Raw genomic sequence first — 22922 nt, 5'->3', positions numbered from 1 at the left:
AAACGAGTACAAAACACACACAGTCATCCACTAGTTTCTTCTCTTCATAATTTAATGACGGTGATGTCCCTCATCGTCTGCTTTCTCACACACCCTTCAGAATGGAATTTTTGTCTTCTTTCTTCTGCAAGGAATCTAATGTAAAAAAGAAAGGGCATGATCCCCACACCTCTATCCCAAAAGAGAAAAATAAAAAGAATGGCGCAGTAAGCCCAGATTCATGTTATTTCTCCAACTTTCACATTGGAGATTAGAATTATATAGTATTTGACAATATTTAAGTTGAAAGATTCACACATAAATTAAATTACTTGTCCAAAGATAGATTATAAGTGGCATACTTGGATCTCAAACCTAGGTTTTTCTAACTCTAAAAGTGCACTTAACCTTTTAATTCCTGAGATACGTATTTGCCAAGGGCTATATTAAATCACAACATAAATGTGGTAAAAGTTCTTAGGAAAAATACTTTACTTAAAAGTAAAGTAGGTTTAAAGATTATTCTTACATAAAAGTGTGCATAGTTGTGATATGGAGCAGAACACAAATTCCTTATGAATTTTTAAAATGTGATTTTGTGAGCAGGCCGCCTGGGGCTTCTTCACTTGATGCCCCAGGAAGATGCCACCATTATTTTCTCTTGTCAGTTTTATTTTGCTAGAGGTAACTCAAGAGAGGAGTTTTCAAAGCCTGCATTAGAAGACTTTACATTTGTCCAACTTTGAAATCTTATATTTATTCCTAAAACTCAACAATATAATTCCCTGTTTCAGGTAACACAGAGAAGTAGAATAGTTCATTAAAAAGTTAACCAAATTTTATACATGTATGATTTTTTTCAGGATAAGCCCAACTAGTATGAATAACTATAATTCTCTAATAAAGAAAAAAATATAGCTGAGTTTCTCTGATTACAATAGGAATAGAGGTCCTGAGGTCCCACCCACTAAGCCTGACCCTGAATCCCTACAATGGTTCCAAACTACTTCCAATAAAAACCTTGGCTCTCCAGATCAGTTTGAGAGCCACTGAAAGAAGTTTGTTATTATTATAGATTTGAATTTATGATATACCATGATTTATTTAAAACAAAGGCATTAGCCAATAGATACTCACATATTCTCCCCTCACCTTTACTTCCTCACCATTGTATTTTTTTTTTTCTATTAGGAAATCTGGGGTATGTTACAACTATGTTTTGCATAGCAGTTTCTAAAAGTTATTATAATGTAACTTTTTATAATATAGAATAAAATTCTAGAATAGGAACTGCTGTAATTTGGAAGTTCATTGCCATTAGCTAAACTCAAAATAAAGATGAAGGTTTATGACACACCTGTGAGCTTTCAATATGACAACATTTCGATTTCTGACTCTTTGTCCTTCTCTAAATGTTTGTCCCAATTTGTGTGATAATATGAAGGAATGGGCCTCATTGACATAGCTCTTCGATTTTTCTTAAGACAAAACTTTTCCCGTTTCTAAAACATAATAGTATCTACAAAGCACATATTTCTCTGCCAGTCCTGAAATGAGTGAAGAACAGCAGCTGGATTCCTTAGTGTCCTTTGTACTCAGTACGCTAAGGTGGGTATTTGCTGGCTGATGAGTCCACAATGTAGGGAGTGTTTTGTTCATACTTACTAGACATAATTTTGAGAACCGTGAATTCAGGCAGGCCTGTTGGCTGCAAAGGTAAAGGAAAAAAATCCATGTCCTGACAACTGGTGGACCTCAAGCACTTTTGGAAGCTGCAGTAGCACATTATAAGGAAACAGCTTAGTAACCCTGAGTCACATAAAGTGTTCTCTATCTCCTGGGTCCTCATGAATGAGAGGATGACGTAAAATGAAGAAAAACATTAAAAAATAAAATATCTGAATTAAGTATAAAAGTACATGAAGTTCTTGGAAGTAGCACTCAGTTTGTTTCCTCTGCTAACTAAAAATATTGCACACACTAGACTTCAAGAATATAAAACCCCACATCACTGCATATATCCTAGTATGCATATCAGAAATAATCTAAATGCCCTGGATCTTTAAAATAACCCCCTTATCAATAATGTAAAAATGATTTTTAAGTTAACTCATGATAGCTTGATAAGAATAACAAAATTGTTACCTGGTCCTTTTCACTTATATAGATGGAGAAAGGCAAATTTGATGATTAAAAGGTAGAAGAAACACAAAGGCAACAATAAATATAAAGAATTAGGTAGGTTTGCTTGTGGTCCTTTCATAGAATTTACAGGGAAATGGATGGCATTAGAGCAGATTATGCTAAGTGAAGCTAGCCAATCCCTAAAAAACAAATGCCAAATGTCTTCTTTGATATAAGGAAAGTAACTAAGAACAGAGTAGGGACGAAGAACAGGAGAAGAAGATTAACATTTAACAGGGATGAGAGGTGGGAGGGAAAGGGAGAGAGAAGGTAAATTGCACGGTAATGGAAGGAGACCCTCAGGGTTATACAGTGGAGGGGGTAGAGAGAGAGGAGGGGAGGGGAGGGGAGAGGTGGGGAGGGGGGAGGGTGGATGATGGGAAAGGCAGCGGAGCACAACAGACACTAGTATGGCAATTTGTAAATCAATGGATGTGTAACTGATGTGAATCTGCAATCTGTGTATGGGGTGAAGGTGGGAGTTCATAACCCACTAGAATCAAAGTGTGGAATATGATATGTCAAGAAATTTGTAATGTTTTGAACAACCCACAATAAAAAATTAAAAAAAAAAAAAAAAAAAAAAAAAGAGGTAGGTAATGAAACACTAAACAGCAGTTAAAAAACAAACTGCTTGTAAATTTTCACTTTTTAAAAGAATTAAAAGTCAGCAGTGAGGGTCTGTTAGCATTTCCTAGTGCTTAGAATTATGCCCGTCAAAGTCAAGACCCAATGATTGAATGAGTAAATTACTTGGTCTAGAGTTGCTTTGCTGGGAATTATTGTTGCCTTGGTTAGAGTTATACTCAAACATAAATTCAAGCAAAGGCTCACCACCCTAATATGTGCCTTTATATTTTGGCAGCACTTTGACATGCCTCATGATATTGTTGCATCTGAAGATGGGACCGTGTACATTGGAGACGCTCACATAAACACCGTGTGGAAGTTCACCTTGAATGAAAGTAAGTCTTTTACAATATTGTTGTCCACATTTTCCCTCCATTTTATTGCTTAAAAATATGCAAAATAAGTGTGGGGGATTTAGCTCAGTGGTAGAGCATTTGCCTTGCATGTGTGAAGCCCTGGGTTCAGTTCCCAGTACTGGGGAAAAAAGAAAAAAAGTGAAACAGAAGCATTTACATTACTTTCTCCTTTTAGTGATGGTAGTAGGAAATCAAGCTATAAGACATTTGTTTAAAAATCTATTTGGTATGCATTTCAAGGACTAAATTAATTTTTAGAAAGTAGAGAGAAACATTTTTTTTTTTTCCTGGCAGTTATCCCCTTGTTTCCACAGATATTCCACAGGAAATTCTTGACGCCTGAAGTAATGTCTGTTACATTAAAAGCCAATGTTAATTCCAGCTTAGTTCCAGAAGGAAGAGATGGCTTTGGCAAAGCAGAATGACTTGTTTCCATGAGGCATCACTCCACACATGGCTCTTTAGCTCTCAGGAGCTGTTGAGCATCTAGGGAAGCCAGCATCTGTGTCAGACACATATTATTCCCAACAGGAAGTATTTTACATTTCCATTTAGGGTTCAGCTTTCTCCTGAATTCACATACTGAATTGCTATTTTTTCATGTAACTCAAAATTTTGTCTGGGGACAAATTTGCTTTGTCAGGATCTAGCTGGTTAGTTTTGTAATTTTATAATTGCAATTTTGATATTATTTCTGATTCTTAAAAAACATTTCAAACCAGCTCCTGATTTGAGGCTAGAGACAAGAATTTTTTTTAAATATAAGTGCACTGAAACCACAAATATAAATGTTCACAGAGTTTTTAAACATGGTAGTGTACAAACAGCAGGATAAATTAAAGATAAGGAAAAGAACTGAGGATGATAAATTTGAGGTATGAGGAGATGCAACAGGTATTATTCAGTAGAGAACTAATAAGAACATATAAATTTGATGAAGAAAAGAAATTTAATTATAATAAGAAAAAAAAATATAAGAAAGAAAAAATAAACCCAGGAATCCAAAGCCTTTAATCAGATGCAATATAGATCTTAGAGCCCAATTTGCTAATTACTGTATTCAGCATTATACTTTGAGTAAATTTAACTAGTAATAAGACCCAGTTATAATAGGGTACATGTAGATGCCTGTGGAATACTCCACCACAGAAGTAGCTTCACAGTCCCCCTGAAAATATGGCTTTCAAAAATATATATATATATATATGGCTTTCACTACCTGTATCTTCAAAGAGTATCCTAAAAGTGGGGCAGACAAAAGAGCAAAGATAGATGGCTAATCCCCAATTGTATGACTAAATTCAGAATTTGTAGAACAAAAAAATCCTTTAAATATTTTTAAATATGGGAAAGACTACAGAAATTTAGACAATACCTTCACTTTTTTTTTCTAATAAGAATATGATTCTTTAACTCACCAAGATTCTAGTCTAAGACCATTTATAACAAACACCCCAGTGGTTGATACTCAACAGGGATGCATATCTGAGTCATCTGGGGAGGATTTTCAAAATACATGTTTTAGTCAGCTTTTTCAAAAGACCTGACAAGAAAAATTTCAGAGGCAGAAACATTTATTTGGGGGCTCACAGTTTCAGAGGCCTCAGTCCATAGATGTCTGACTCTATTCCTTGAGGCCTGAGGTGAGGCCGATAATTATAGTGGAATAGTGTGGCAAAGGAAAGCAGGAGAGGACATCACACCTGAAAATTGAAGCAGAGAGAGCTAGCTCTCCTCACCACAGACAAAATATAAACCCAAAGGCATGCCCCTAATGACCTACTTAGGTAGGTTAAAGGTTTTATAACCCAGTCATTTTACATCTAAACTACCTTGCATTGTCTTACACATGAGCTTTTGGGAGACACCTCATAACTAAACCTTAAGAATACACATGGCTAGTGCCCTCAAGATTTAGAGAAAGAAGAGGAATAATAGAATATAGTTTGTAAAGCCTTCCCAAGTGGTTTTGAGCAACCTCTATTTGATAAGCCCTATAACATAGCATACAACTTCAAAATAAGAAGCCCTCGGCATAACCCAGAGCATAATAAATCTGGAAAATAGTACCTTTTGAACAGTAAGATTTCACTGGAGACTAAACAAGTTTAATTTGCATTTTAGTGTTTAACTAGTCAAATTCATTTTTGTCAGGTAGAAGACTGATAATCCAACATGGCAGAATTAGTAGTCAGCTAAGATTTCGGCTACATCAAATGTAACTACTCGATATTTCAGAAACAATGCAATATATTATGGACTCCAGAAGGAAAACCTCATTCATAAAGTTCTTAAAGATACTATTCCGCTTTCCCTAGGAGATTTTACACAAGATTTGTGGACCCAACAACCAATTTATGGTTTGTGTTGGACTCTTTTCTAATATAGTAATATATATGATGAGTAATTTCTAAATGTTTTCTACTGAATAAAATGAATATCAGACACTTATAGGAGCTTACACCGAGCACAGAGCGGCCGAGTTCCGGCTCCCGGAACCGTCCCGGAACCGCCCTGGCTCAGGGCTGCGGAGCCCGCGGAGGCTGCTTCTTGGACCCTGCTACTATCAGAGCATACACCAAACACTAAGCGGCCGAATTCCGGCTCCCGGAACTGAGCCCGCGGGGGCTGCTTCTTGGAGCCTACACTTATAGGAGCTTACACCGAGCACGGAGCGGCCGAGTTCCGGCTCCCGGAACTTCCCTGGACCGGGGCTAGGAGCCCGCGGAAACTGTGTCTCGGTCCGGGTCCTGCTGAGGGCAGGTCAGGACTCACCCATTGCTTGGGTTGCCTGGCAAGGGGAACGAAATGCTGCCATTCGCATAGGATACCAACATGGCAGAGATCTGATGTCAGCAGAAAGCGGTGGAGGAGAGATCTTCATCAATACCAGCGGTGACATAAGCAGTTGGTCTCCTGGTAAGGGGGGTGAGGCTCAGTCACCCGAGTCTCCTCAATTTGTCCTCGAGCCAGAGGGAAGGAGCCGGGCCGCCGCCAGCCCCCGGAGCAGGCCCAGCGGCTCGCCAGCGTGGTGACCGCGTGACCCCAATTGGAGAGGGGGCGGAGCGGAGCCGCCACCCACACCCGCCAGGTGGGCAGACCCACGACCCAGTAGTACATGGGCGTGGTAGGAGGGGCAGGGCAGAGCCGCCCTTCGCGCTTGCAAGGTAAACAGACCTGTGACAGCCTGGCGGGTCAGGCCCAGTGGCCTGCCAGTGTGGTACACACGTCACCCCAACTCGAGTAGGGGCAGAGCAGATCCTTCTCCCACGCCCGGATCAGGCCCTGCCGGTGTGGTGGTCACGTGACCCCAATTGGAGTGGGGGTGGAGCGGAACCGCCACCCGTGCCCGCAGGGTGAGCAGACCAGTGATCAACCTGCAGATCAGGCCCAGGGGTCCGCAGGCGTGGTAGGAGGGGCAGGGCAGATCCGCCGCCCGCGCCTTCAAGGTAGGCAGACCTACAACAGACCGGCGGATCAGGCCCAGGAGCCTGCCGGCGGGGTACAAACACCACCCTAATTGGAGTAGTGACAGAGCAGAGTCGCCTCCCTTGCCAGGAACAGACCCAGCATCCTGCAGGCGGGGTAGTCACGACACCCCAATTGGAGTAGGGGCAAAGCAGAGCCTCCACTCGTGCCCGAAAGGTGGGCAGATCTGCGACCGACCAGCAGGACAGGCCCAGTGGCCTGCTGGTACGACAGACATGTCACCCCAATTGGAGTAGGGGCAGAACAGAGCCGCCACCAGCTCCCAGAACAGGCCCAGTGACCTGCCGGCGTGGTAGCCACGACACCCCAATTGGAATAAGGAGAGAGCAGAGCCGCCGCCCGCACCTGCAGGAAAGATACGCAAGCAGTATGAAAAGACAAGGAAAGAAAGGACCACAAGCAATGCAGGTCAACGCAACTTTAGAAGAGGTAACAGCTGCAGCAGATGGAATGTCAGATAAAGAATTCAGGATATACATGCTTCAGATGATCTGGAGTATCAAGGAAGACATTAAACAGCAAAATCAGACAATGAAAGATCACTTCGACAACGAATTACGCAAACAAATCCAGGAAGCAAAGGATCAACTATACAGGGAGATAGAGGTTATAAAAAACAAGCAATCAGAAATCCTAGAAATGCAGGAAGCAATAAACCAACTTAAAAACTCAATGGAGAATACTACCAACAGAGTAGAACACTTAGAAGATAGAACATCAGACAATGAAGACAAAGTATTTCAACTGGAAAAGAACATAGACAGCTCAGCAAGACTGTTAAGAAACCATGAGCAGAACATCCAAGAAATATGGGATAACATTAAGAGACCAAACTTAAGAGTCATTGGGATACAGGAAGGTACAGAGCTCCAAACCAAAGGAATGAGCAGTCTATTCAATGAAATAATACAAGAAAACTTCCCAGACTTGAAGAATGAGACAGAATCCCAAATCCTAGAAGCCTACAGGACGCCGAATGTGCAAAATCATAAGAGATCCACACCTAGACACATTATAATGAAGATGCCCAACATACAGAATAAGGAGAGAATTTTAAAAGCTACAAGAGAAAGGAAGCAGATTACATTTAGGGGCAAGCCAATCAGGATAACAGCTGATCTTTCAACACAGACTCTGAAAGCTAGAAGATCCTGGAATAACATATTTCAAACACTGAAAGATAATGGGTTCCAACCAAGAATTGTGTATCCAGCGAAATTAAGCTTCAGGATGGAGAATGAAATTAAAACCTTCCACGATAAACAAAAGTTTAAAGAATTTGCAGCTAGAAAACCATCTCTTCAAAACATCCTAGCCAAAGTATTACAGGAAGAGGAAATGGAAAATAACAATGAAAACCAACAGTGGGAGGTAGGACAGTAAAGGGGGGGGGGGAAACAATCAAAGAGGAAAACAAACAATGTTTAGTAACAGAAATAAACAAATATGGCTGGAAGAACAACCCATATCTCAATAATAACCCTAAATGTTAATGGCTTAAACTCACCAATTAAGAGACACAGGCTAGTAGAATGGATCACAAAACAAGACCCAACAATATGCTGCCTACAGGAGACGCATTTGATAGGAAAAGACATACATAGGCTGAAGGTGAAAGGTTGGGAAAAATCATATCACTCATATGGACTTCGGAAACAAGCAGGCGTGTCCATACTCATATCAAATAAAATAGATTTCAAGCCAAAGTTAATCAAAAGAGATAAAGAGGGACACTACATACTGCTTAAGGGAACCATACACCAACAAGACATAACAATCATAAATATTTATGCCCCAAACAATGGTGCAGCTATGTTCGTCAAACAAACTCTTCTCAAGTTCAAGAGTCTAATAGACCACCACACCATAATCATGGGAGACTTCAACACACCTCTCTCGCCACTGGACAGATCTTCCAAACAAAAGTTGAATAAGGAAACTATAGAACTCAATAACACAATTAATAACCTAGACCTAATTGACATATATAGAGTATACCACCCAACATCAAGCAGTTACACTTTTTTCTCAGCAGCACATGGATCCTTCTCAAAAATAGATCATATATTATGTCACAGGGCAACTCTTAGACAATATAAAGGAGTAGAGATATTACCATGCATCTTATCTGATCATAATGGAATGAAACTGAAAATCAACAATAAAAGAAGGAAGGAAAAAGCATACATCAATTGGAGAATGAACAATAGGTTACTGAATGATCAATGGGTTATAGAAGACATCAAGGAGGAAATTAAAAAATTCTTAGAGATAAATGAAAACACAGACACAACATATCGGAATCTATGGGACACATTGAAAGCAGTTCTAAGAGGAAAATTCATTGCTTGGAGTTCATTCCTTAAAAAAAGAAAAAACCAACAAATAAATGATCTCATACTTCATCTCAAAATCCTTGAAAAAGAAGAGCAAAACAACAGCAAAAGAAGTAGAAGGCAAGAAATAATTAAAATCAGAGCTGAAATTAATGAAATCGAAACAAAAGAAACAATTGAAAAAATTGACAAAACTAAAAGTTGGTTCTTTGAAAAAATAAACAAAATCGACAGACCCTTAGCGATGCTAGTGAAGAGAAGAAGAGAGAGAACTCAAATTACTAGCATACGGGATGAAAAAGGCAATATCACAACAGACACTTCAAAAATACAGAAGATAATCAAAAACTATTTTGAATCCTTATACTCCAATAAATTAGAAGATAGTGAAGGCATAGATAAATTTCTTAAGTCATATGATCTGCCCAGATTGAGTCAGGAGGATATAGACAACCTAAACAGACCAATATCAATTGAGGAGATAGAAGAAACCATCAAAAGACTACCAACTAAGAAAAGCCCAGGTCCCGATGGGTATACAGCAGAATTTTACAAAACCTTTAAAGAAGAACTAATACCAATACTTTTCAAGCTACTTCAGGAAATAGAAAAGGAGGGAGAACTTCCAAATTCATTCTATGAGGCCAACATCACCCTGATACCTAAACCAGACAAAGACACTTCAAAGAAAGAAAACTACAGACCAATATCTCTAATGAACCTAGATGCAAAAATCCTCAATAAAATTCTGGCGAATCGGATACAAAAACATATAAAAAAAATTGTACACCATGATCAAGTAGGATTCATCCCTGGGATGCAAGGCTGGTTCAATATACGGAAATCAATAAATGTTATTCACCACATCAATAGACTTAAAAATAAGAACCATATGATCATCTCGATAGATGCGGAAAAAGCATTTGACAAAGTACAGCATCCCTTTATGTTCAAAACTCTAGAAAAACTAGGGATAACAGGAACATACCTCAATATTGTAAAAGCAATCTATGCTAAGCCTCAGGCTAGCATTATTCTGAATGGAGAAAAACTGAAGGCATTCCCTCTAAAATCTGGAACAAGACAGGGATGCCCTCTCTCTCCACTTCTCTTCAACATAGTTCTCGAAACACTGGCCAGAGCAATTAGACAGACGAAAGAAATTAAAGGCATAAAAATAGGAAAAGAAGAAATTAAATTATCACTATTTGCAGATGATATGATTCTATATCTAGCAGACCCAAAAGGCTCTACAAAGAAACTATTAGAGCTAATAAATGAATTCAGCAAAGTGGCAGGATTTAAAATCAACACGCATAAATCAAAGGCATTCCTGCATATCAGCGACAAATCCTCTGAAATGGAAATGAGGACAACCACTCCATTCAAAATATCTTCAAAAAAAATAAAATACTTGGGAATCAACCTAACAAAAGAGGTGAAAGACTTATACAATGAAAACTACAGAACCCTAAAGAGAGAAATAGAAGAAGATCTTAGAAGATGGAAAAATATACCCTGTTCATGGATAGGCAGAACTAACATCATCAAAATGGCGATATTACCAAAAGTTCTCTATAGGTTTAATGCAATGCCAATCAAAATCCCAATGGCATTTCTTGTAGAAATAGAGAAAGCAATCATGAAATTCATATGGAAAAATAAAAGACCCAGAATAGCAAAAACAATGCTAAGCAAGAAGTGTGAATCAGGCGGTATAGCGATACCAGACTTCAAACTATACTACAGAGCAATAGTAACAAAAACAGCATGGTACTGGTACCAAAACAGGCGTGTGGACCAATGGTACAGAATAGAGGACACAGAAACCAATCCACAAAACTACAACTATCTTATATTTGATAAAGGGGCTAAAAGCATGCAATGGAGGAAGGATAGCATCTTCAACAAATGGTGCTGGGAAAACTGGAAATCCATATGCAACAAAATGAAACTGAATCCCTTTCTCTCGCCATGCACAAAAGTGAATTCAAAATGGATCAAGGAACTTGATATCAAATCAGAGACGCGCCGTCTGATAGAAGAAAAAGTTGGCTACGATCTACATACTGTGGGGTCGGGCTCCAAATTCCTCAATAGGACACCCATAGCACAAAAGTTAATAACTAGAATCAACAAATGGGACTTACTCAAACTAAGAAGTTTTTTCTCAGCAAAAGAAACAATAAGAGAGGTAAATAGGGAGCCTACATCCTGGGAACAAATCTTTACTCCTCACACTTCAGATAGAGCCCTAATATCCAGAGTATACAAAGAACTCAAAAAATTAGACAATAAGAGAACAAACAACCCAATCAACAAATGGGCCAAGGACCTGAACAGACACTTCACAGAGGAGGACATACAGTCAATCAACAAGTACATGAAAAAATGCTCAACATCTCTAGCTGTCAGAGAAATGCAAATCAAAACCACTCTAAGATACCATCTCACTCCAGTAAGATTGGCAGCCATTAGGAAGTCAAACAACAACAAGTGCTGGCGAGGATGTGGGGAAAAGGGTACACTTGTACATTGCTGGTGGGACTGCAGATTGGTGCAGCCAATTTGGAAAGCAGTATGGAGATTTCTTGGAAAGCTGGGAATGGAGCCACCATTTGACCCAGCTATTCCCCTTCTTGGTCTATTCCCTAAAGACCTAAAAAGAGCATGCTACAGGGACACTGCTACATCGATGTTCATAGCAGCACAGTTCACAATAGCAAGACTGTGGAACCAACCTAGATGCCCTTCAATAGACGAATGGATAAAAAAAAATGTGGCATTTATACACAATGGAGTATTACTCTGCATTAAAAAATGACAAAATCATAGAATTTACAGGGAAATGGATGGCATTAGAGCAGATTATGCTAAGTGAAGCTAGCCAATCCCTAAAAAACAAATGCCAAATGTCTTCTTTGATATAAGGAAAGTAACTAAGAACAGAGTAGGGACGAAGAACAGGAGAAGAAGATTAACATTTACCAGGGATGAGAGGTGGGAGGGAAAGGGAGAGAGAAGGTAAATTGCACGGTAATGGAAGGAGACCCTCAGGGTTATACAGTGGAGGGGGTAGAGAGAGAGGAGGGGAGGGGAGGGGAGAGGTGGGGAGGGGGGAGGGTGGATGATGGGAAAGGCAGCGGAGCACAACAGACACTAGTATGGCAATTTGTAAATCAATGGATGTGTAACTGATGTGAATCTGCAATCTGTGTATGGGGTGAAGGTGGGAGTTCATAACCCACTAGAATCAAAGTGTGGAATATGATATGTCAAGAAATTTGTAATGTTTTGAACAACCCACAATAAAAAAATTAAAAAAAAAAAAAAAAATGAATATCAAATTTAAGTTTTCAAATGTTCTTTTTAGAGATTCTGATTTTTCTCTTCTTGCATTGCTGTTACAGAAATGGAACATCGATCTGTTAAAAAGGCTGGCATCGAGGTCCAGGAAATCAAAGGTTGGTTATATTTCCTTTATAACTAATACCAAAGGATACTTGTGTTGAATTATTTTATGGCTCTTTAATGCAACTTTTAGAATTATCAATCTAAAAAGTATAATACAATCTGGTAAATGATCCATGTCTTCTGCCATGTGCTGAGCCTTTAAACCTGCATATTGCCACTGCTTTTTCTGATAAATGGAGTAATCATAAGTATCTCAAATCACTGGTTTCAAGTGATGGAATGTGATTAAGGATGTAGGAAATCTATAATTAGCGATCCAGAGACATTTAGAAAGGAAAAACATCAGCTAGTCATGTTAGGAAACATGTTGACCTCAAGCAAGCAGAATAATGCTGTTCAGTGTTCTGGAAAAGTACTTTTCTTAATGGGCTCTAATGTAAATCAGTGGAAGAAATCTTTGGTGAGTTATTGCTGTAAGGATGTGAAAAGATATATCTGTTCCCGAAGCTGCTATCCTAGTATTACTAAGCCTCAAAGATTTACCAAGGGCTTCTATGTGAAAAGCACAATAGCAAATCCAAGGGAAATGAAACTACCTGACCTCAGGAGACTTACAGCATGTAAGGAGCATGAGAGGGAGATTGCACACAGACACATTTACCAATACATGAAAACCACATCACTGGGATATAATATCAGGAATGCAGAAATGGGATTTAGCTAATGGTAAGCAACCACTGGGTTCATTGAAAATCCTTGTTGAATTATATTCTCCCTTTCCTAGAAACAGTTTGTATTTCTATACTTTCTACCATCTTCGGGGTTTTGACATGTCATTTATATAGTTAAGTACTCACTGTGTTTCTTGTGGGGTGATCCTAATATTTAAGTAACTAAGTAATTTCTTTATTAGTTGCTTTACAAATAATTTGCCTAGATATTCAGACTTAACCAGAGGCTTACTTGTTTTCCTTTCTCATGAAAGCAGGTTGAAAGAGATGAAAAGAAGCAAGAACCAAGAGGGAGTTTAGGTATTTATTTAGGCAGATAAGAAAATATAGCCGGCTCAAAGTTAAAAGGGGTAAGATAATATTATAAGGTAAATAAATAGCAATTACTTGGCATTTGTAGAGATTCTACCCAGGTGATACTTACTACCGAGTGACATTCATATCATATTCCTATACCAAAGGGGTTCCTGGTCCTTTCTATCATTGTTATATATTAATAAGCATATTTGTCCTGGAATAAGATGCTAGGAAAGATTGGTAAAAATAGCTATCACTTGTGGAATAATCAACGGACTATACAGAAATTATCACATTTAATTCTTACAACATGTGATCATTGCTATTATCCCAATTTTGCATTTAAGGACATTGAAGAACAGAATTGTTACTGAGATACTAAGTGTTAGAGCCAGGTTTGAAGTGAACCTTTGTTTGAGTCAAACCCTTTGTTATTATTTACTACTATTCTCTTGCTGAAGAGAAATGGATCCCACCAATTTATTTACTGTGAGTTCTTCCAGGAAATGCGGCTGAGAATGGTTGTAGTTTACTCTGAAATTTCCAGAACTTCAAAATGGTCTCAAACTAATTTTGTTTAAATAGATCCCGCCAAAATAGTCTTGATTGTACTAATTAGCCTGTTGAGACCAGCCCAACCAACCACATTGACCCCTTTGGGTTGGTCAATGAAGGATAAATAATATCTTCTGTAGACCATTTCCTATTTTCACTGTGCATACTACTGAGCCCATTTTGTCAGAAAACATCCCCATCTTGACAGAAACCAGCAGTTCAAAAATCATTTTTTTAAATATTGCCACAATAGTCCAGTTTTAATAGGAATACCCCAATTCAGATGAAGTTATTCTATTCTTCTTTGAACCAAGCAGTTTATGTGACTCTCATTAAACATTTTAAGATTATATTCTTATTACAAATTGAATATAAATCATACTGGATCCCTAGATCATATCTTTTATCAAAATCATGAAGCTTAATTCAAGCAGAAAGGGAAAAACACCATCCCAGATTTAATAGCCCAGTGATGCATGTTCATTTCAAATCTCCTAATTCAAGTTGCTTTTGAGAATACTCATTCCCATTGTAAATGGTCACATAATCAGAAATTACAGGGTTTCAGAACCTATGTTCTAAGGGAGTTGCAGGAATAAAAGAATTTGGAATGATTAAAAAAAAGTTAGGAAAGGGATTTTAATTTTCAAATAAAGTTATTAAAACAGACATCCCACCTAAAGAATAGCCCTCATGTCCCACACCTCAATAAAAGATGATGATGATGACGCCAACTCAAGAAAATTCAAAACAAAACAAAACTTCCTAATGCATTGATCCTCTTAGACCTTTTGTAGAGGAAGCACATTGCATTTAAAAGAGCTGCATCTCATTGTTCTGTATGCACTTTTATGTCTTCTAAACCGCTACTTATTAATATGCCATCTAACACCATCAGCCTTTAGTTTTGTCTGCAATGAATGGGTGGCAGTTTCTGTGTTGCTGTATTAAGAATGTCCCTCCTTCCTATCCCAGTTTTTTCTAATTCCTCTGTCAAATAATAGAGATTCATACACTTCTATGTGTACACTCACACAGGAATGAAGCTAGTCTCCCTTTCTAAATGCATTGCTTTAAAGAAGCAAAACCTCTTATATGTCAGCTTTTCAAAATTATGTTTATTTACAAATATCTAAAAAGATGCTATAAGAACTTGTGATATTGTAAGATTTTAAGACATTTTTCTTCTAGATAGAAGGCATCTGGCATCTTAGGTGACAGAAGAATGTCATGCTGGATACCCCTTAATTTTCCAGAAGCCCAAAGCCCTGCCTAATATTACAGCATCTTCATTCCTTATTCATCAGGAGTGTTCCAACTTAACTGAGATTTTATTTCAATAATTTTTTAAGTTGTTGATAGACCTTTATTTTATTTATTTATATATGGCACAGAGAATCGAACCCAGCGCCTCACACATGCCAGGTAAGTGTGCTACCATGGAGCCACAGCCCCATCCCTTAACTGAGATTTTTAATAAAATAATTTAGGATAGGGCTGGGGTTGTGGCTCAGCGGTAGAGCACTTGCCTATCACGTGCAAGGCCCTGGATTCGATCATCAGAACCATATAAAAATAAAATTTTTTAAAAAGATATAAAAAAAATAATTTAGGTTAAAGAGTAGATGTGACACAATTTAGATTGTTTGTGCTCAGACTGGAATATATAAGACTTGTAAGTGATAACCATCATTTTTGCTTATTACTCTATCTACAAAGGTCCTGAAAAGAACAGCAATATTGCTTCTTTTTAAAACCGGAAAATTTAAGAATTTTAGCCTCCTCTAAAAAAAAAATACAGAGCATCTTTTAAATCTTAAATATAACTCGGTTGGTTCCAAAAGTTAGAATGTTCAAGTATTTCTAGTAAATGACCCTCAAATTACCAGAATTGGTGTGGAAAATAAAAAATTTCTATAGTAATGTGCATATATCTTAGCAAATTCATTGCATCATCTCTTTATGAATGCTAAGCTGATTCTTTTAGTCTGTCACCTACATCACCTACAGTTCTGTCCATTTAATGGAGCTAGGTAATTACTCTGTAATACCTGCCTTCAAATAGAAACAGACCTTTCTTCCAAAAGCGACAAGTACTTGAATGTCAAGCTACATCTCTAGATTATGTTTTTTAATCCCAAGATATATTTTATTGGTTTTTTTTTCTGCTTAAATATAGTAAGTTTACGTATAGAGCAATTTTTTACATATTTTCTACAGTAAAGAGACAGGAATCACACTTTTATTCCTTTTGGAAACTGAGACTTTAGTTAAATTTTAACCATCTGGGTCTGTGAATCAATCTTTCCCTCCCCTTCAAGTTTTAAGAGCCAGGCTTGTGGATTAAAAAGAAGGGGGTGGTGCAGGGAAGTCTGGCTTCCCCTTGTCCATAGAACAGGAAAGGAAATAAGACTTTGAGGCATCTGCTAAATGATAATAATAGTAGTGCCTACTCACAGGTTTGATGTGAAAGTTAAAAGAGAAAAATGCCTGACATAGCTCAAGTGCTCAGTCCTTGTAATGAGACTGGGGAGGAAGCTGTCTCAGAACATTAAGAGAGTTTCAACCTGCCAATCATTTGTACCATAAGTTATATTCACAGTGTGCTAGGTAATTTGGGAAGTATTTCCTTGGTGCCCAGCAAAATGTTAAACTAAGTTTGTACATACTAAACATTAACCAAAGACTATCCTGATTGGGTTAAGCCACCTATCCTTGTTACTTTATGAAAATCTTCACTAGGCCATACATAGCATGCTATCTATATTGTAGGGCAGAAGATAATGCCACGAAATCTTGTGAGTCTTTTGCAGATGTGCTTGTTACTTTTAGCCTGAGAATATTCTTGTCATCCTTTGCATCCTATGTTTTCTACACAAACACATATGTGCTTCTTGGGAGCAAAAATGTCTCAAGGCCCAACCTCACTTTCAATTCATTAGTCGAGTTCCCTGAAATAACTTCTATGGTTTTATTACATTTGTTTCTCAAATAGTATTTTAGGCCTATACCTATCTAGTACCTGCCAATGTCACAGCCTAATTGGGTAAATTATTTCCATCACCAATAAAATAATATACATGGATTTGTGTGCACTTTCATTTTGCTGAAGACTATTTAAGGAAATCTGTAATCCTGTAATTAATATGGGCTATTCTTGTAAAGTACCAATACTGCCTTAGACATGAAAGAAAATTCATTAACTAATTGTATATCTTACAAGAAAACAAATACTTATTAAGTACCTTCTTGATGACAGAAATTTATATGTAATGGTTTTGTGAAGGAGATATTATTGTCAGTTTTACAAATGAGGTTATTAAGGCCCAGATAATTTAAGTAACTTGCCCAAAGTTACACAGCTAGTACATAGGAGAACTGGGATTTGAGCTCAGGTTTGTTTGACTCCAGCATTCACACCAATTTTTTTTCCCTACATACTTCCTCTGACTTTAACTCAGACAAATGCAAAGAAAAGGATATGTAGTTTGTGGAATTAAAGGTAGAACCAAAGAAAACCAATTTCAAGGTGAAAAACCATTTTGTCGAAATAACTAATCACGTATGCAGATTGCTGGATTCAGACACTGAAATATGAAACCCAGGTGCAACTGGACTCAGAAGTTCTTTCTGTACAATTGTGATTTGATGGGGTAGGGGTGGGTAAGAGGGTTCTGGAATCTTTGAGTCAGTTGAATATTGTGAACTCTTCTTTCCCTGAAGAAGCCGAGGCAGTTGTTGAAACCAAAATGGACAACAAACCCACCTCCTCAGAATTGCAGAAGATTCAAGAAAAACAGAAACTGATCAAAGAGCCAGGCTCGGGAGTACCCGTTGTTCTCATTACAACCCTTCTGGTTATTCCTGTGGTTGTCCTGCTGGCCATTGCCATATTTATTCGGTGGAAAAAATCAAGGGCCTTTGGAGGCAAGTAAAACGGGCCCCTTTAACTTGAACTTGGAACCTACCTTTGAAAGATTGTTTGGCCTAATTATCATCAGGAGTCTGGTTGTGATTTTTTTTGTGTGTGTCTGGTTTTTTCGTTTTGTTTTGTTTTAATGCATTCTACATTTTTGACGTTATTGTCTCTGTTTCAGATATTCTCTATAATTAGTATCACAGTAGAAAATATGTCTGGAGCCTCTGGAATTTAGACAGTTGGATTATAATTAACCTTTAACATTGCCTTTTAGCAATTGGCTTAAGCCCAATTAGTATCTTCACACAAAGCTGTAGATAGTAGAGTCAGTATAATTTAGCTGACAGATCAGGAAGAAGATTTCTTCAGTTAGAAACAGGCTATTTTCAAAGAACTTGGGTCAGTTATTTTGAGGTTGTATTTTTCCCCATCAGACTGGCCTTAGCTCCAGTTACATGACTTTGGGCAAGTTACTTACTCTCTCAAAACTACAGTTTCCTCATGAATAAAATCTGGATAAAATACCTCACAAAGTTGTAAAAGAGGAAATAGAATAATGTATGTAAAGCATTTATCAAAGTACCTGGAACCTAGTAAACACTCAACACCACCAGTGATTGTGACAAGTAATAGAGTAATAGAAAATTCTTGTCTCAAACTTTAGCTTTCTCAAGAAAGCACATATTTCGTAAAAAAAAAAAAAAAAAAAAAAAAAAAAAAAAAAAAAAATTGGATGTCCTGAAAGAAACTCAGCTGCTGGATTCTATACTGTGATAATGATTTTGTAAAATACTGATGGCCTAAATGTGACTATTCAAAAACTTTCAAACAGTATTTTACAAAATCATTATCACAGTATAGAATCCAGCAGCTGATTTCCTTTCAGGACATCCAAATAAATAAACTTTGGCTGGGTGCAGTGGCCCATGCCTGTAATCCCAGTGGCTTAGGAGGCTAAGACAGGAGGATCACAAGTTCAAAGCCAGCCTCAGCAATAGTGACGTGCTAAGCAACTCAGCAAGATGCTGTCTCTAAATAAAATACAAAAATGGGGCTGGGGATGTGGCTCAGTGGTTGAGTACCCCCCTGAGTTTGATGCTAGGAACCCCCCCCCCAAAAAAAAAATGGCCAAATAAACTTTGACCCAACCCCTGTTTCCTACTCCTCAATAGCAGTCCTTCCACTGGGGTCCCAGGTCCTACAGCAAAAGTCTACAGATGCATCTAGGAAGCAGTTAGTGGGACAGTGTGGGAGGCAGCATTAGATCAAAAAACAGCATCTTAACCTTTTCCAGGTCAAGGCAGCCATGGCAGAGATTCAGTGCCCATGGCAAAGCCCTAACACAGAAAGAACTCAGAAACAGGAAGCAAAGTTCAGTTTAATAGGTTACAAAGGGTAATTTTTCTTATGCTTTTTTTTAAAAATCTGAATTCAGATATCTCAGCAAAAATATAGTTAATTCTTACCAAGAAGGACTTCTGTTAAGACCCTGTACAGACCTGAAACTGTCAAAAGCAGGGCAAGGAGAAAGAAAGTCATCATCTTCATGGAGCTAAATAAAAGCTTCAAGAGAACAGGAGTTTTGTATATCTTGTTTACTCATATGTCCCTAACACAAATAACAATTCTTGTCACAAGGGGGTTAATAAGTAGTTGTTGAAAGATTGAATGAATAAATGGCACTCAGAATAAATGACATAAAAAAAGAGAGATGTCATGTAAAAGCTATCATAGAGGGTGCTAAGTGTGGTGGTAAATACAGAGAATATTAGGAGCATCTAGAATCTGGAGGCAGATGGCGGGAATTGTGGTACCCAACCTAAATTGGAAGAGGAAGTGACTAAGGAGTCAAGAAAGTTTGATCTATCCTGTTTGCTGTTGAGGGCATGTGACATGGCACTGTTCTCTCATGCTGACTTTACAAGAATGTATTGGGAAGGAAGAGGCACAGGTCAGATGATAGGAAACTGCTTTTATTCATCCATTACTTAAAGAAATTTGCAGTTTTGTAATCTTCCATTTAATATATTTGATTCTAAAAGTAGATCAACTTCTCACCTTTTTTTCCAACATTTGTTCTTGATGGGTTTCACCCATGGTGAAATATTTAGAAATCTTCCTAAAGGACCTTCCTTTATTCATCACACACTCATGTGTTTCATATCAAATACTGTGCCAAGCACAGGTGATACAAACTGGATGAGGGATGTCCTGCATCCCTGTGGAACGGAAAGTCTAAATTTTGGCTTTCTGACAGTCTTAGTAGATGCTTCTTCCCTTTCTGTCAATTTCCTTCCTCATCGGCTCTTCTGCTGTTCCTCTGTCATCTGCCTGTCAACAGATAATACAACCATGACGTGGCCTCCACTCCTGGGGAAACGTTATAAGAGGACCCTGGGCCTGGCTTCTCTGACCCTCAACAGAGTGGTGTAAGCAAGGGAGAAAGTGCAGGGAGACAGATAAGGAAACAATAAAATCCACTGGGGTTGCTGCATCCTCATAAGAAAGGAGAATTCTTCATGGAGATGGAAGCCCTGTTAAGAGCATTTAGGTCACCTTGTGTACCTGGAAAATACTTACAGTTTCATATCGAGTGTCTTCACTTTCCATAAAGGAGAAATGATGTACATAAATCCAAAGCTTTCTCAAGAGGTGCATGTATATTCTTAATAGAAAGAGTAAAGTCTAACACATATATTCCTACATTGTAGTAACCAAAGCTTTCAAATTTTATAAATTGTTGGTAACTTAATTCTATCCTGTCCTAACACAATAACTAAAGTGTATTAAGCATTTGATATATATATATATATATGTTCTAAGCATGCCACACGCAAAGTCTCATCTTATATATAGAAATTATCTTTGATCCTTCATTTCTCAGAAGAGAAAACCAAGGCTCTGGAATTAATATATCAAAATTGCACAGTCTCTAAGGGACAGGCAGGAATTAAACCCTTAGATACATCTCAATATCTATGTTTTTCAATAACATATTGATTGCCTTTTTCCCCTTAGAATTGCGTATATGAGCCAAACTATCCTAAATATTTAAGACTTTCTGATTTTGTGTTGAACATTGGTTGAGGAAGGTGACTTGGATTCATTTTGAAATGTGCCATCTTTTTTTTTTCTTTTTAAACAGATTCTGAACACAAACTTGAGGCAAGTTCAGGAAGAGTGCTGGGAAGATTTAGAGGTATGCTTGTGACCTTTCAGAATCTTATATTTGGTTCAAAGTCAACAAGTTCATGTCTTTAAAGAGCAAGGAGATATTTCATATTATGTCTCTGAAAATTAAACACCTGGTATACAGCATAACATCTCCCAAAGTAAATGCAGAATGCAAACCATAAACTAAACCAAATGTGTGGCTCTGGCAGCACATTTTCCAGTTTGTTTGGTTGGTTGATTGTTTGGTTTTGTTTTGTTTTGTTTTTCCATCTTGCCATTCCCTATTATTCTCTTCCTCTGCCTTTTATCGGGATTCGTTTGTCTTTGGTAAATTTTCTGTCATTCCTGCTGTCATGTCAGAGCTTGTCAGAGTGAAGATGACCTTTTCATAAAGTCATTGAAATGAAGAGCTGCCCAAGGGATGACAATTCCAGAGAGCTGGGGAAAACAGGAGGCGAAAAGTCAATCTGGAATATTCCTACAGAAACACATAAGCCCATGGAGCTTTGTTTTTTCTTTTTTCTTTTAATAAGTCTGTGGAGTAATATCTATCTGCTGTTTGTCACTTTTTTTTTAATATCTACCTTTTCCCAACCTCTAACTTTATTTACCATTTAAGAATTTACAATGAAGCTGTCTCATCTGTTGCAAACTTTACTTCAATTCTACATTGTTGTTTGCTCTCTTTAGGAAAGGGAAGTGGAGGTTTAAACCTTGGAAATTTCTTTGCCAGCCGTAAAGGCTATAGTCGAAAAGGGTTTGACCGCCTCAGCACCGAGGGCAGTGACCAAGAGAAAGATGAGGATGATGGAAGCGAATCAGAAGAGGAGTATTCAGCACCTCTGCCTGCACCACCACCTCCCTCTTCCTGAAAACCGGGCTTTGGTTTAGGTTGAATGAGATTTACTAAGAATGCCAGATTCCTTTCCCTTCAGCACGTTTAAAGTTTTGTGCATTTAATTGTATATGTACTAGTCTATGTGGGACTGTACACATTTTATTTTATTTTGTTTGGTTAAGTTGGCTTCTGTTTTTAATTGAGGAGTTTCCTAAAAGTTCATAAGAGTGCCATTGTCTTTATATGAATATAGAATAGAAAAGCAGTCCTCTTCTTCCATTATAGTACTAATCTAATGATGGAAGTTTGCTCATTTACATTTTTGAGACTTTTTTGTGGATGTAAATAGCCCCATTCTCTGCTTGGACACAGTATTCTCCCAATAGCACTCCCATTGCCAGCGTCTTTCTTTGGTGCCTTTCCTGTTCAGCATTCTCAGCCTGTGGCAGTAAAGAGAAACTTTGTGCTACATGACGACAAAGCTGCTAAATCTTCTTCTATTTTTTTAAAATCACTAACATTATATTGCAATGAAAGAAAGAAAAAAAAGTCTCTATTTAAATTCTTTTTTTAATTTTCTCCTTGGTTGGTGTATTTCTGGGATGTCTTATTTTTAGATGGTTACACTGTTAGAACACTATTTTCAGAATCTGAATGTAATTTGTGTAATAAAGTGTTTTCAGAGCATTAGCTGTCAGAGTGTATTTTGCAATTTTTGCATATTTACAAGGTTTTGTATATAACTTTTGTAATAATGACACAAACCACAGATATGGTAAAACTTGCTCAATGTCTTCAACCAAAAGAAATGTGTTGTACTGTATAAAATTTAGAAAATATTTTGTTATGTAGCAATATAAATTAAAGCCAGGCTAAGAGTTTACACACATGTATGAAACCAGGCTTCCTTTGAAAATTCACAGAGGATTTTTGCTTGTAGTGGATCAATCAGAGAGTAAATTTAATAAAAGGCGATCGTAGTTAAGAGAAAGCTTGTGTCTCAAATTACATATACAAATG

The 22922-nt window shown here is 37.7% G+C and overlaps 1 protein-coding gene across 8 annotated transcripts in view; it reads left to right on the top strand.

Annotated features, from left to right (window-relative positions):
* Positions 1-22592, top strand: part of Pam (peptidylglycine alpha-amidating monooxygenase) — a 310405-nt gene extending 287813 nt beyond the window's left edge. For 4 of the 8 annotated variants that reach the window (XM_046459988.2, XM_046459985.2, XM_058584367.1 and 1 more), the window contains 5 exons: positions 3029-3128; positions 12385-12438; positions 17695-17898; positions 21036-21089; positions 21755-22592. In XM_046459988.2, coding sequence (XP_046315944.1) covers positions 3029-3128; positions 12385-12438; positions 17695-17898; positions 21036-21089; positions 21755-21936 — 594 coding nt within the window. In that variant the 3' untranslated portion in view covers positions 21937-22592. The remainder of the gene's footprint in view (positions 1-3028; positions 3129-12384; positions 12439-17694; positions 17899-21035; positions 21090-21754) is intronic. The other 4 variants (XM_046459989.2, XM_046459986.2, XM_046459990.2 and 1 more) reach the window with 2 other exon arrangements.
* The last annotated feature ends 330 nt before the right edge of the window (positions 22593-22922 follow it).

This window comes from Marmota monax, unplaced genomic scaffold (assembly GCF_021218885.2).
Source record: "Marmota monax isolate L192 unplaced genomic scaffold, Marmota_monax_Labrador192_F-V1.1 WCK01_AAM20220418_F8-fsc00006, whole genome shotgun sequence".
Lineage (NCBI taxonomy): Eukaryota > Metazoa > Chordata > Mammalia > Rodentia > Sciuridae > Marmota > Marmota monax.
This window is presented reverse-complemented; position numbering and strand designations above follow the sequence as displayed.